The sequence below is a fragment of the Pelmatolapia mariae genome, linkage group LG1 (genome assembly GCF_036321145.2).
Source record: "Pelmatolapia mariae isolate MD_Pm_ZW linkage group LG1, Pm_UMD_F_2, whole genome shotgun sequence".
In the NCBI taxonomy this organism is placed as follows: domain Eukaryota; kingdom Metazoa; phylum Chordata; class Actinopteri; order Cichliformes; family Cichlidae; genus Pelmatolapia; species Pelmatolapia mariae.
Window position 1 is genome coordinate 29,014,819 of NC_086227.1, and position 14,282 is coordinate 29,029,100.

Below are 14,282 nucleotides of genomic sequence, written 5' to 3' on the forward strand. Positions count from 1 at the left end.
TTTGTGCAGTTTTCAGTGGTTTCATTTTCTTGGTCAAACCTACAAGATTATGGTCACTATAACCAACTGGAATAGAAACAATATTAGAGCAATGCTCAGGAACATTTATTTGTATATATATGATCAATACATGATGATGACCTATGACCTCCTGCGTTGACCGTGACCCGGGTGGGAATGGTGATTATCTGAGACAGGCAGCCTACGCCTGTGCTACTGAGTGTAACTTCCGCCCCTCCCCCCTCATCCCAGCGTAAAGCACAAGGCTCACATATGCGGAGTGAAGCGGGAAAAAGTGCGAGAGAGAGGGTGAGAGAAAGAAAAAAAACAACCCACGGCTCGCGTCGTTCATGTCAAAGATTCGGCTCTAAGAGCCATTTCGTTCGCGAACGACACATCACTACCCTACATGCTGCTCTCCACAGCTGCAAGCTTCCCTCATGCCAACTACCTGCTGTGCTACTCCTATTTTACTGCAGCATTCCAATATTGTAGGCAGGAGGTTTATGAGAAGCATAAACTGGCATGAATAGACTAATGCATGTATGTATTTTTTTTAAAATTTTATTTAATGTCTTATTATCTTGATGACAGCACTCATTAAACAGTTTTTCCTTATCTATGTCCTTTGAGTTTGTTAACATAGCTAGCAAAGTAAAATAGCTTCATGGTGTCAAGCTCAACCCTGTCTTTAAACTATACTTTATTTGGCTGGGCTCTTAATCTCATGTCTATGACACCAGAACTTACCTTATCACTTAACTCAATAATGACTGAAGAATTTGGGAGTCTTTTTTTAAAGGATGTTAACACCGATATACAATGAAACTAACATAAACTAAGACTGAATGCCTTGTTTTTTATTTTGACCTATCAGATTTTAGATGAAAACTCAAGTGTGAACAGATTAACATTTGGTATTTTGCTGTTTGTAATCTCTTAAATATACAGCTTAGACAATAGCAAACACACTGAAACTTCCTAAAATCAAAAACATGGGTGAAACTGAAATGGTCACAACTAGTATTTAGGCATCATAATAGACCAGAATTTGTCCTTTAAAACTCATGTTGAAAAGCTTGTGTCTAAACTGAACCTTTGCAAACGGAACTGAAATTGAAAATTAAGTTTATTTTATACAAATAAATAAATTCCTCCAGGTGAGGAATTTTTATTGGATTATGATGATCTCGTTATGAATGCACCTGACCTAGCACCTGTACCTAAAGAGGTTAGATAACGTTTACCATTGTGCTTTACATTTTATTACTGGTTGATGAAATTGTGTGTGCTGCTGCTGAGTCTGTCCACAGACTTCCCTTTGGTTGTTTTTTCATATATAAATCTCAGCTTGGGCTCTTTCCTTCTTATTTGTCTGTTTTTATGTGTAAAACCTGCTGCCAGTATGCCCTATCCTCTCATAATATTTTACAAGTGTTTATCTCTAGAGTCAGAACGGAATTAGAAAAAACGCTTTTAGATACCCTGCACTGTTTCCTTGAATAATCTACACAAGGACCTGAAATTGTCAGAATTGGTTACGATGTGGGAGTAGTAGTAGCAGTAGTAGTAGTAGTAGAGAATAGTTCTCTTGTGACTGCTTTTGATCTAAGTATTGTAACAATCTGCTGTTGCATATGATTCAGGTTCAACTGTGTTCACTCGCCTGTATCGAATGTCAGTTTTATATGTTTATTTACTTACATATAGACTCCCATAAAGACAAATATTGATTTACGTGTTTTTTGTTTTATTTTTTATACTTTCATCAGCACCTTCCTTTGAACCTCTTAAAAATCCAACAGGGAAATTCCACATGTCAGTGATGTGTAATGAGTGGTTTTATGCCAGAGGGTGGCAGTGTATCATTGCTAGTTTTACAAAGGCACACAAGTTGTGAGACAGAGATTTATCAAGAATGAGCAGTTGGTAAGAACAGCCTACAACCATATAATAATCTGTTTTTCAACTCCATGAATTTTTTAGGCGTTCAGTATCAGGCTTGAATAAATAATAACAAGCACAGCGTGCCCACACAGTCCCCTGGCAAAAATAAACGAATGTTAGAAACACATGTCACCTATGAGGCTCGCATGTTTCTTAAGAGTGCAAGATGGATTACACAGGAGAAAATTAGATGCAACACTCTATCAGTAATGACCTAAAGTGGTGCCCAAAGCCATGGCTTTATTGCAAGAACACTGGATAAATTCGTCTCTGTGAGCTTTTGGTGTTCAAACTAACAACAATGGAATTTACAAATTTCACTAGCTGAGATTGCCTGCTTTGACACAACATATATTCACTATGTGAATTATGCATCAGGTTTGCCTGTGGCAATCACTTAATTCATGATTAAAATAGCACAATATAAAATATAAAAAGAAAAGAAAAGACAAAAAATGGAATACCAAATGTTCCAATGGCAGAGGCATACATAACTGTAACTTTGGGCCATATTCTTAAAACTTACCCCTCAGTAAAATCATGAAATTCTATATTTTTATCTACGTATGTGCAAATTTTATTTATGGGCAGCACGGTGGCACATTGGTTAGCACTCAGGACCTCACAGCAAGAAGGTCCTGTGTTAAATTCCACCACCAGGCTAAGGTCTTTCTGCTTGGAGCTTGCATGTTCCCCCGTGTTGGTGTGGGTTTTCTCTGGGTACTCCAGCTTCCTCCCACAGTCCAGAGACATACAGTTAGTGGGGTTAGATTAATTGGTAACTCTAAATTGCCCATAGGGGTGAATGTGAGTGCAAATGGTTGTCTGTCTCTATGTCTTAGCCCTGCGACAGACTGGCGACCTGTCCAGGGTGTACCCTGCCTCTCGCCCTAAAACAGCTAGGATAGGCTCCAGCCACCCTGTGACCCTGAAAATGATAAGTGGAAGAGAATAGGAGGTACAAATTTAAAAAGAGGACCACACTGGGACTTGAAATTGACTTGAGATGCAGACTGAGTTGCTTAGTGGGGATGTTTTTTTGGACAAAGCTTTAATAACAGAATGATTTCATAGTTTTGCATTATTAGGTTTGGTTTAAGTAATTTCCTGTTTTATTCAGTAATGACTGGTCCTTGTGCATTTCTATTGTTTGCACTTCCTCTAGATGTTAATTTTCCCTCCTTGGTATTTCGATGTGGTCAAGTAGTCAAATTTGCTCCAGTGTGAAATGTCCAAGAAGTATGTATGTGGCAGTCATAACACAATCTGGTCAAAATCTCTAACTACTAAGGAAAGGTGCTTCCTTTAGCATAAGATATACTGGACCATTCTATATGAAAGAAAAAGAGATAAGGTCAGAACTCATAAATATAAAATAATCAACAAAAATAACAAGTGATGGACCACTCTTGTTCTTCTTCTTGTTTCAGTTGGTCCCTTTAGCATCGCCACAGCAGATCTGTCAACATATCCATATCCCTAGCATCCTCTTCTGTCACACCAATGCTCTTGATGTCTTTGTTTGCTACATCCATACACCTTTTCTGTGTCCTTCCTCTTGTCTTCCTGCCTGGCAGCTGCATTTTCAACACTCTTTGCCAGTATATCCACCATACCTCCTCTGCACGTCTCAAAAATGCTCAACTTGACCTGTTCCTGACAGTGTGTTTTCCATTTGATGCCATAAACTTGTGACACAGTTCACATTATCTCCAAGAAAGTTCTGGCCTACTCCTACTGATACATCTCTGTATCTTTCTGACACGTTGGCTCAGAGATCCTTCTCTATCACTCTCTAGCTCTATCCCATCTATATTCAGATAAATCAGCATTCTTTCCTCAGTTAAATGAGCAATGGAACAAGTGCAAAGTAAACAGATAATACAGGAACAGTGTTTCTCACTTTCCTAGAAGTAAGTAAGCACATGCTCAGATTTTATTAAAACATCACCTTCCTCAAGAGTTAAACATGCAACATGTTTGGACTTGCAACTCTCTCACCCTACACCACATGCACCCACCCACACAAATACATTACTAATTATTTTAGCACTACATCAAACTGCAACAGTCACTTGCCTCACATTTAAAATAAATAAATAAATAAAAAAAAATACAAAATTCTCATAACAATCAAATGCTTGTACATTTTGCATATCTATGTGATAACTACAAAGTTCCAGGACACATGTTGGCACTTTTAAACAAAATAAAAATGAAAAGAAAAAGAAAAAGGAACGAGAATGTTTTTTATTGATTTTCCTTTTGTCATTTTTAAAAGCATGTTTTAGTGCTTTTCATTCTCCTTTAAATTATTGTGCAGGCTTATTTTCCTGTAAAAATTGTGGCCAATTTTCTAGCCTACTAACCTAGTTGGACACAGCAACCTGCACCTGAAAATTCCAGGATCTAAAGGCTGTTGTTTACTGGACAAAGACTTAATTATAAATGTGTGTGCTCCAGATTCTAATGTGAAGTACAAAAATCTGAAGTTACAAACTTAAGGGTCAATTTTGATAACCCAGTTTCTAACAAAAATAGACAAAATGTTAACAGCCTACAGCAGTCTAGAATTTACCACTCAATGGAATATGGCACAGTTACAATTGTAGCCAGGTAACAACACTTTGTTATTTGCAGTACTGTGATTTGTGGTTGAATTGTGCATGTCAGTGGGACTCCCACACTACTAAGAAGCAGACACATCTCATGTAACTTTAGCAAGGAAGGCGCTCTATCCAGAAGTAAAGTAATTCATTTTCAACTTTTTATCTATAGTGACCCTTCCCTAGAGTTGATTGTAAATGAAAATGTATTAGAATTTATTATTCATACATCTATTTATTGGAATAGCATTTCAGCAGTTTCTGAAATACTCAGACCACCCTGTCCAGCATCAACAATCACGCTATATTCAAAATCACTTAGATTTCCTTGTGTTTTGCTAAACACTCTTTACTCTTTTTTTTAATGAAGAGAGAATTGACTAACTGCAAAATAATTCAGTGTTGATTTGGCGTCACGAAAAGAGGGTTTTGAGAGCGTGAGCAAAATTTTAAACACAAGTTTTGAGGATTATGATTTTCTGATCAGCACTAGACACGAAGCAGCCATTGAGACAGAGAATCATTAGGTTGTAGGCATTTTCATGAATTACATGTTTATCTGAGTTTGGCACTAGTTCTTTTTTCGTGTAACAAACTCAGTGAGCCAAGTGTTCAACAAAAGAAAATTATGGATTTTCTTTTTCTTTTTCAAGAAAGCTTCCCACTGTGCACTGGGCACAAAATAGTTAAAATATCTGGTTCTTACCCATCTTCAAATGTACATATTCAGCAGAAACTGGCAATAACTATCATGGATACAGAATTATGTTTTTTATGTTGTGTTTTTGCATGACTATAGTTTTAAAAGTTTTGAACAAATGGTGTATCATAGGTAATAGGGTTCATATCGTACTGATATCAAGATAACAGTTCTTGACTCTCTCAAAAACATTGCCGGAAAGGTGTATTAGAGCTTATAAAGACTTCCTCTACTCACACCTCTCACCACGTTGGATTTGATGCACAATCCACACCTTGAAATGACACAAAGCAGACAAGGCATTGTGGGAGAGATATTGAAATAGCCTATCCATTTCAAATACAACAGAATAGCTCAAGGCAAAGAAGTTGCATGGGCCATCTCACTGCGCTCCACCAATATTGATCGAGAGAACAGATCATCCCTTTATGCAAAGGACAGAAAAAGTACAAAGATTATATTGATTTCATGTCAAAATATTCAGGAAACTAAGAAATGTGATTTATGTAAGCTTCCTACATTTATATTTATATAAGTGTTATTTTTGTAAGGAAAAAAAAGGTTGACGCAAATGTTAATGAAAGGCGTATAAATAAGACCTTTATCCATATCTGTAATACTGTGTCTTTTAGGCCACAAGTGTTACCAAAGTATGAATTAAACTCATCTCAATGAAGGGTGCTCAGACATTATAGCATTATCAATCTGCATCTTTTCTGTGTTGCTCATTCTTGTGCAAGTAGAAACCAGCAGTGTATATATAATAAAATCAGTGTTTAGGTTCACTAATGCATTGTTTAGGAGGGGCTTTTGCAATCAAAAAGAACAAATCGATCTATAATTTATCACACATCAAAGTCAAAGCAGTGCAAATCATTATTTTATTTAATACAAATAACTAAACAAATGACAAGAACATGTAAAATAGATCCATCAAAATAACTGGAAAAAAAGATGTATTGCAAATGAGCAAGCCAGTTACAGTAAATTACAATCATGATGAGCATGAGACTGTACACGATTCTTATTTATTTTAACTCATAAGCCCAGGTGACCTTCGATCCATGTTAATGCGTGCCAGGTTTGTATCCTTTACATCACTTTTTGGTTCGGATGTAGTTTTCTAAAATCTTCATCAACAAGTCCGCCTCCTGAAAGAGAGAGCATGACATTGCGAGTTAGTATATTATAACGCAGAAATAGCCTTTTGACATCTTATATCAAAAACGTAGGAAAGTTTTCTCGCCTGATTTTTCGAACGACTTTCTTGTGTATCCATCTGCGCTTGCAGCGCCACCCGCAGAAACTCTTGGAAAAGCTCCCCGAGCGCACTCTGCTCTGCAGGAAGGGTGACTTCCAGCGCATCGGCACCTTGGTCCTCATTTGAAGGCAGCATGGGAGTATCCACGACACTCTTCTTGCCCATGAAATGTCCTTCCAAATCAAAGAAACACCCATTAATTATTGCTTAAGCTAAGCGAAAATTGGAAGACATAAGACATAATAACTTTAAAAAAAATACATAACACAATAAAAATGTTTTTAAAAAAAAGAAAAAGAAGGAAACATGTTATCTATTAAAATACATACAAAGATGAGATGGAACCCAACATAAATACGACCCATGTGTCTACAGTGTAACTTCAGATATTCTTACCTGTAGCCCAAAGATTGCCTCTTGGATTCACTTTGATTTTTGCAACTTTATTCCTGAGCTCAGTCAGGTCGAAACTCACTGCAGCGGTGAAAGAAAATAAAACAAGATATGTAAACAAGCCACACTGGCAGACATTATTCAGTGTAAACCCTCTCATTTCAGCGTGGACTAGTGAAGTGTCCTCCAGCGCGCAAATTTCCAAGTGTCTCCTGTTGGTTGTAGATTGCTCCGATGAATCCAGCTTTTATAGGCTCTCCTGACCGGGGTGGGCTCTTTGTATGATGCGTATATTTTTTCAGTCAGCTTGCTGCATAAATTGAAATGAAGACAGTTGAGTCATTCTCAAGGTTTTGTTGGTCTGCGTGTCGGGCTGTGCGTATTTCACGCGCCACGCGGTTATTCTTACTCAGAGCAGACAGGAACCTTTGCTGAAAAACACTCCTCTGACCTACCAAGCTATGAACAGCAACATACCGGTACACATATGTGTGTTGATTAACTGAAATGAAATTCTGTATTTGGAATTGTTTTCAGAAGTTCTAGAAAATGGAAAAGGTATATGCGTGGATGCATATGGCATTTCTTTTAAAGAGAATTCAATCAAATGCGTCATCATGACCTTTCAGTTAATTTTTAATCTGTATGATTCTATATAGCATAGCAGTAGACTATATTTTAACTATTAGTATAAAAGTGTCATAGGTGAGCAAAAACTAATGATTTTTTAAATGTTGTGCACTGTTGGTGCAAATTGCTGGTTAGAGCCACAAAATTACACAGGGGGTAGCTAATGCTTTCCTCTCCAGCACATATAATCATACATATAATCATTTCCTGCTAAGGTCCCTACACCCCTTCTCTCTCCCATGGCCATGCCTAGCCCCTTACAATGAGCAACATGACATTTGGCCAGTTGCAACATGCCACTGTGATCACCGTCAGTCCTCCGTGGACAAGAGAACCTGCTGATTCTCACTGCTAATTTAGAGCTGAAAAGACAGATGGCCTCTCTGTCACTTCAGGGTGCTAAAGTTGCAAGTATAGTGAAAGAGCTGCAGTTTTAAATCTTGCTCTTTTATAACCTTTCACATTAGCACACAATCTTGTGATTTCATAAATTGTGCACAGCTGAATGTCAGTTTAATTAGGAAACCACCTCACCATCAAGACAAACCTATGTTCACAGATTAAATGGTAAGAGACAGCCACTGCTGCCTTACGATATGTGGACATCAGCATCTAAGGGTCAAAATAATAGATTTAGACACGAAAGTCTACAATTAACTTCATGGATTGACTAATGCTTGGGGTTACTTGGATTTGCTTTGTTCATTGAAGGCCAAACCAAAATTAATTAACAAAGCTTGGTTCAAAAATCAGGGTTTAAGAAAATACTTCTTTAACACTTCATAACTCATATGAAAGTTTAGTGTCTGAAGTCAAGACTGCGTCATATTTATGCAATATTGGTTTATAAATATGCATGGGTTCAAATGGAAGTGGCAATCCACACCTAACAAGGTCGTCTCTCAGGTCAAAGGAAAACTGCAAATGCAATCAATTTCAATCCGAGTTCAGGTGCCTTAACACAATTTCAAGTGGATCCATAGTAAAATTATAGTTTACACCTCCCACTATATGATTACATATTAAAGCTGGATGTCCAAGATTTGATTGCAAGTGTGCTGATGTCATCAACAACCATTTCTGCAGTCATTAAAGCTCAGCCCATAGAAATAAAACACGCTGGGCCCCACTCCACTGACCTTTAAATAGAAATTTACCAAACAAGCCATTACACCATTTAATTTGCAACAAAATGTGCGAGCAGCAAATTATCTCTGGCACAGCTCACCTGAATTAAACTGTGGTCAGCTCCAGTTTCTCTCTCCCTCTCACACACACACAAGAATCAGATGGTGAATTTAATTTTGCGGGGGGGGGGGGGAGACACACACACACACAAACAAACCCCCAAACCAGAAAGAACTAATTGAATTATTTGCCATCAAAACTCTAACTTTCTTTACCAATTCCACATGAAGAAATACATGAATTCTATAGCATTACTAACAATGCTTGAAAAGTTTAATGACAACCAGCAACAGAAATACAAAAACTCATTTTTCAAATATTTGAAGAACTCCAAACAAATAGCAAATAAACTGTATAATTTCTTTTTTACGAGAAGGTATTAGATGTTTGACATTCATTTCAACAGGCAGAGGAAAAAAGAAATCAGACACAGAGTAAAATAATTCATAGTGGATGGTAACCAGATTTCATATTTAATTTTCATTCATATTCAGTTGTCATAAAATACTTCACATATTGGTCACATAAGACAATGAATTTAACAGGAAAGAAACGACTGAATTAGTTATTAAGAACGCCGTTTCACTTTCCAAAGATTACAAATAAAGAGCGACTTCACGCTAGCTTTAGCCTAATTCCCTCACAAAAATATTTTTAAAGCTTGGATATTTCAAATGTAAACACCCTATCCACATTTCTACAAAATGTTCAAACAAATGGTACAAAAAGCCAGTTGGGTTTGACAAAGTCTAACTTAATTCTGTTCTGAAAGGCATGACTGAGGTTTCCTGGACGTAGTTTATCCTTCTCAAGTGCTGAAGCTTGGGCACCTCACTCCCGATGGACCAACACAAATAGACCCAGCATGAAGAGCACAGCGTACTGCAGAATTATAACAGAGGAAGAAGAAATCAGAACACGTTCTACATTTTTAAGCCTAAAAAAACAGAGATTGTTTGCAGCCAACGTACTTTAAACTTGGGGTAATCATTCATGAGGATGGTGACAATTCCGATGTATGGCACAAACCTGGAAATGATAAAAAAAAAAAAAATGCTTGCTGTTAAATGTTATTGACGCATACTGTAACACAATCTAATCCACATAAACAAAACGTCTAAAACTTCCTTCAATGAATTTTAGAATGAGCAATGTAAGTATGAATGTTAGACTGGATTTACAATGCTGTTTTAAGCACTTACAGTTACTTGTTGTAGCTATTAAGTGCATACGCTTCAAAGTCAACAGAAAAAAACTTCTATATTCAAGCGAGTGGCCTGCTATTCAGTATCGAGACCAACCTAACATTAAAGCTTCCTTAGATGCATTTGTTTTTTAAACCTACATGGACTGTTTTCCTGCTTGTACTGTTCTGGACTGCTCGCTATGTAGTATGTGTGTGTAAACTATGCATATTCTTGTTCCTCTGGCTAGATTTAGATAAGGAAATGTGTTAATTAGCTGTCACACAACAGTTTCCTTTTGGATCTTGGCTTTACCCTGGTTCACAAACAGAGAAACACCTAAAACTTTTCATTCTTTTCCATGTCCAGCAAGAAGCTTTTCAATATTCCAGAATGAGCAGAAAAAAATTAGCTTCACAATGGGACTTCACCAACCAATAGTGGCTGTTATGTTAGTTACATATATTTATAAATATACAGTCTAAGTGTGGAATATAACACAAAGTTGGTGAAAAGCAAACGATACTGATCTCTTGGGCGACCGTGGCTCAGGGGGGTTGGGAAGCGCATCTGTAACCCGAAGGTCGCCAGTTCGATTCCCGGGCTCTCTGTCCTGGTCATTGTGTCCTTGGGCAAGACACTTTACCTTACCGCCTACTGGTGTTGGCCAGAGGGGCCGATGGCACGATATGGCAGCCTCGCTTCTGTCAGTCTGCCCCAGGGCAGCTGTGGCTACAACTGTAGCTTGCCTCCACCAGTGTGTGAATGTGAGAGTGAATGAATAGTGGCATTGTAAAGCACTTTGGGTGCCTTGGAAAAATGCTATATAAATCCAATCCATTATTATTATTATTATCTTATGAAGCATAAACCATTGTGAATTCATTTATCCTGCTTTGATGCAAATGAAAGTGACAACAGGTGCACTCGAGAGCCAATAACAAAGCAGGCCACAAAAACATTTAAAGGTTATGGCCACAGTACATTGCTTTCGCCTTATGGTGTTTTTATGATCGCCGTGCACCCCCATCGTGGGTAGTCACATGCCGATTTTGATCTCAATGCCTGTGGCACTTCTGCCAAACATGCACCTCGATTTTGCGACCTGGCACATTGTGCCACAGCCGCTGCAGCAGGATTTAGACAAGTCTACCACAGTGTTGATTTCCACTGCTACTTTAATTATTATTCCACTACAGAAGCTCAGAGATGCACAGATATACAGAGGGAGATGTTGATTTTGTTGATAAAATGCTGTGCAAGTGTTTCCTTCCAGTTTTGACTTCCTCTCTTCCTATATCAGCGCTTATGTGGCACTATTGTCTGAGGGGCAACACCTATCATTCAGGGAAATACTGCAACAGCTTCCTGTGCCTTAATGGCAGGCATAAATAAAAGCAACTGTGTGACAATATCGCAGCAGCAAGCAAAGCATCCACTGCGAAGGGTATATCTTAATGCCTTATCCATCCAGGCGGATTTCTTTCTAGTTCTGATTTTTTGCTTGTGTCCTTCTCACTACTGGTAGCATAAGATGGTACATGCAGCTCCTTTAGGCTGCACAGGTAAACCATCTCTTAGCACAGCCATATACATACCATGCAGGAGCAAAAACCTTACAAGAAGGTTTACTGTGTCTTCAACTACAGTCGCAAGCATTATGTAACTTCAATGGAATTCTCTAAGAATATGGCTTCCCAGGCTATCGCTGAGTCTCTCCAGAACTGGTCATGCTGGATGATGTTGCAGAGAGTATAACATCACCACAACTCTGAACTCTTTCACATCTACACATGCTTATTTTGAACCTGCTCTCACCTGTGACAAGACTAGAGCATCAGTCAACATAGCGTTTTCAGTGGGAAAAATGTGAAATGAAAAGTCATTGTGCAATGTACTGTTTCTAAGGTTGGGGAAACCTGCAGTCAACTGAGGCTGAAAAAGTCAATTGGATAAGTGACGAAAAGTTTCTCTCACTGAAAACGCTACGTCCATATGAACAGAATCAACCTTTTGGGATACGTTTTATTGGCGTTATCTGTATCAAATATGTTTTAGGACATCTGTCCTCCTATGCATTTTTTCCAACCAAAATACTTACCCCCTAGCTCGTCCCACCACATCTTTTTTCTCCAGCCAGTGTTGACCCTGCTTGTACAGCCCTCTGTCATCGACTGCGTTGTTGTCCCCTTTGGTCAAGAACTTAATGTCTCCATTTTCCCTGTGAACAAAGTATCAGCATGATTTTCAGACCGCAGCATCACTAAATACCCATTTCAATACTGTGTAAGGATGAGGATTCATGTGTGTAATATAACAGAGGCTTCCTAGAACATTAAATACAAAACTGGTGACAAATCAAAGGAAATCCAACAAAGTGCAGCAAGGTGTTAGATCACCACATGCTACATTAATAGCTTAACTTTCTGCTGCTCTTGAGTGCCCCATCCTTTTCACCATATCAGTCAAAATATAATAAAATTCTGGTTTAACAAATGGGAATGGGAATGAAAAATCCAACCTAACAAAACAACACTCATAAAATACACATTCATACTTTTCATGAATCTTTAGTACTCTGTGTACTATTGGGATCTCTCTGCCTTCTATCCTGAAGACAACAATCTCTCCAACTCTGATTGGATCCTCTACCCGGTTGGTCAGAAACAAGAGGTCTCCTCTGTGGAAAGCTGGCTCCATACTTCCACTGAAATACAAAAGATGCCCATATTAGTAAAGCTGGCAACATTTAATTTCCTTTTTTTAAGTTTGGAATAAGCATTAATGCCTACTTTAAAAATGACAGTTTTATGCTGCATAGCTTATATAAGGTTAAAAATAAATCAAGAAATTTTTAATTGGGTTATAAAACAAGTTTACCTATGCCAATATGAATCTTACTTACACAGGGTCATAAAGTAATCTGAATCACAGTCATTACCAGCTTTGACAAATAATGGCGTATATAAAGTGGTAAACATGCCCCTCGCTCAATCTTTTGAAACCCGTTGCTGGTATCAGATTTAAGTAAACAGTTAAAATTCTAACTTTCAGCATCTTGATTTTCACTTAAATAGACGCTTTACGTGATTTGCAAATCATCACATCCTGTTTGGAATTAACATTTTACACAGCTTCACAACAATGAAACCGTTCATTTAATTCATAAAGAGTATGTTGTTAAGCCCCAAAACTATACAAAACGTCATATAAGAAAGAGCTAATAAAAGTATACAGGAAAACTGAGCTTTGCATCCTAATAGGATAAGGCAGTGTTGAGTGTACAGTAAAGCATGGAGAGAGTGAGGGGGGAATGACACATGGTGCATCTGAACTCAGTCTGCTGCACATACTTGGACAACCATGTGAGCTCAAACGCATTAAAATGTAAAGAAGAAATGTGCCTTTTGAAGGATGTGTACAACTCTCTTAATATGTACTTCAAAAATCATAACGTTACCCACTTCTAAGGTATAAAGCTTAATATCCTTGGAGAATATCGTTGTTTCTTATCTGCAAGAAAGTCCAATCACCACCATATGGAACATGGTTCTTTACTACACAGAGGAATTTCCTCCAGTTTACACAAACATAAATTATCAGCAGATGTTAAAACGGCACAAGATTTAAAGTAACAACAAAAACACCGAACTCACCTGAGAACAACAACAATAGGACTCTCACTGCCAGTGACAACCATGAGTCCCTTCCAGATCATCAGCGCAGAGGAAACAATCATACCAAAGTTCAGCACCTGATAGTAGAGCTGCAAACAAAACGAGGGAAAAAACGAGTTATTTCAAAATACAAGTCTGCATGCTTAACAAGTATAAACTAGCCCAACTTACTGAACACGGCAACACTGCTGTGCGCTTGTGAATTCAGTGGTGATTCATTTTTAGCACATTCGGCGTTTGACTTTTGCTAGCGGTGCTATGACAGTAATGTTAAACCAGGAAACCAGCTAGCTACACCAAAGTCATCTATTTTTATTTATTTATTTATTTTACACGTAGTTAAAATAGGCCCTTCGTAATGCATTAGAGAGGACGAGCTTTAAAATATAAATGCGCATGAAACAAAACACTTTTGATGGCGCAGAGAGGTTGCAACGGTAAAAACGGGGTCGGCGGCTAGTCATCATTAGCTATGAGCTCACTTGCCATACAAAGAGGTGGCCGTGAACTAACGGTCTGGTACCTACCTGCCGCTTATTCATGCGACGAACATCGTCGAGAAAGTCTAACGATAACATCTTTGCAAAACTAGGGTGTAGAAAAAGTCCTAAATCACATTAAAACGTTTACAATGACGACCATATGGATGAACGGTCGGGCAGTAAAACTTGCATCCGAATCTTCCGGGTGCGCTCC

The 14,282-nt window shown here is 38.1% G+C and overlaps 2 protein-coding genes across 2 annotated transcripts; both read right to left on the reverse strand.

Moving 5' to 3' along the window:
• Positions 1-6,176: 6,176 nt before the first annotated feature.
• Positions 6,177-7,139, reverse strand: nmbb (neuromedin Bb). Its single transcript, XM_063464333.1, has 3 exons — positions 6,911-7,139; positions 6,500-6,687; positions 6,177-6,404 (listed from the first exon to the last, which is right to left on the reverse strand). Exons 1-3 carry the CDS (start codon positions 7,065-7,067, stop codon positions 6,351-6,353), a joined length of 399 nt encoding a protein of 132 aa, XP_063320403.1. The 5' UTR covers positions 7,068-7,139; the 3' UTR covers positions 6,177-6,350.
• Positions 7,140-9,005: 1,866 nt separating this feature from the next.
• Positions 9,006-14,282, reverse strand: sec11a (SEC11 homolog A, signal peptidase complex subunit). Its single transcript, XM_063464450.2, has 6 exons — positions 14,114-14,282; positions 13,566-13,675; positions 12,467-12,616; positions 12,011-12,130; positions 9,697-9,754; positions 9,006-9,607 (listed from the first exon to the last, which is right to left on the reverse strand). The coding sequence occupies exons 1-6, from the start codon at positions 14,162-14,164 to the stop codon at positions 9,557-9,559; spliced, it is 540 nt and encodes a 179-aa protein (XP_063320520.1). The 5' UTR covers positions 14,165-14,282; the 3' UTR covers positions 9,006-9,556.

Coding starts and splice junctions, on each gene's coding strand:
- nmbb (XM_063464333.1), bottom strand. CDS start 7,067: ATGAGAGGGTTTACACTGAATAATGTCTGCCAGTGTGGCTTGTTTACA. Junction 6,688..6,910: donor AGGCAATCTTTGGGCTACAG/GTAAGAATATCT, acceptor TTGATTTGGAAG/GACATTTCATGGGCAAGAAG. Junction 6,405..6,499: donor AAAGTCGTTCGAAAAATCAG/GCGAGAAAACTT, acceptor TCTCTCTTTCAG/GAGGCGGACTTGTTGATGAA.
- sec11a (XM_063464450.2), bottom strand. CDS start 14,164: ATGTTATCGTTAGACTTTCTCGACGATGTTCGTCGCATGAATAAGCGG. Junction 13,676..14,113: donor GTCGCATGAATAAGCGGCAG/GTAGGTACCAGA, acceptor TTTTGTTTGCAG/CTCTACTATCAGGTGCTGAA. Junction 9,755..12,010: donor GTGGTGGGACGAGCTAGGGG/GTAAGTATTTTG, acceptor TATCATTTCCAG/GTTTGTGCCATACATCGGAA.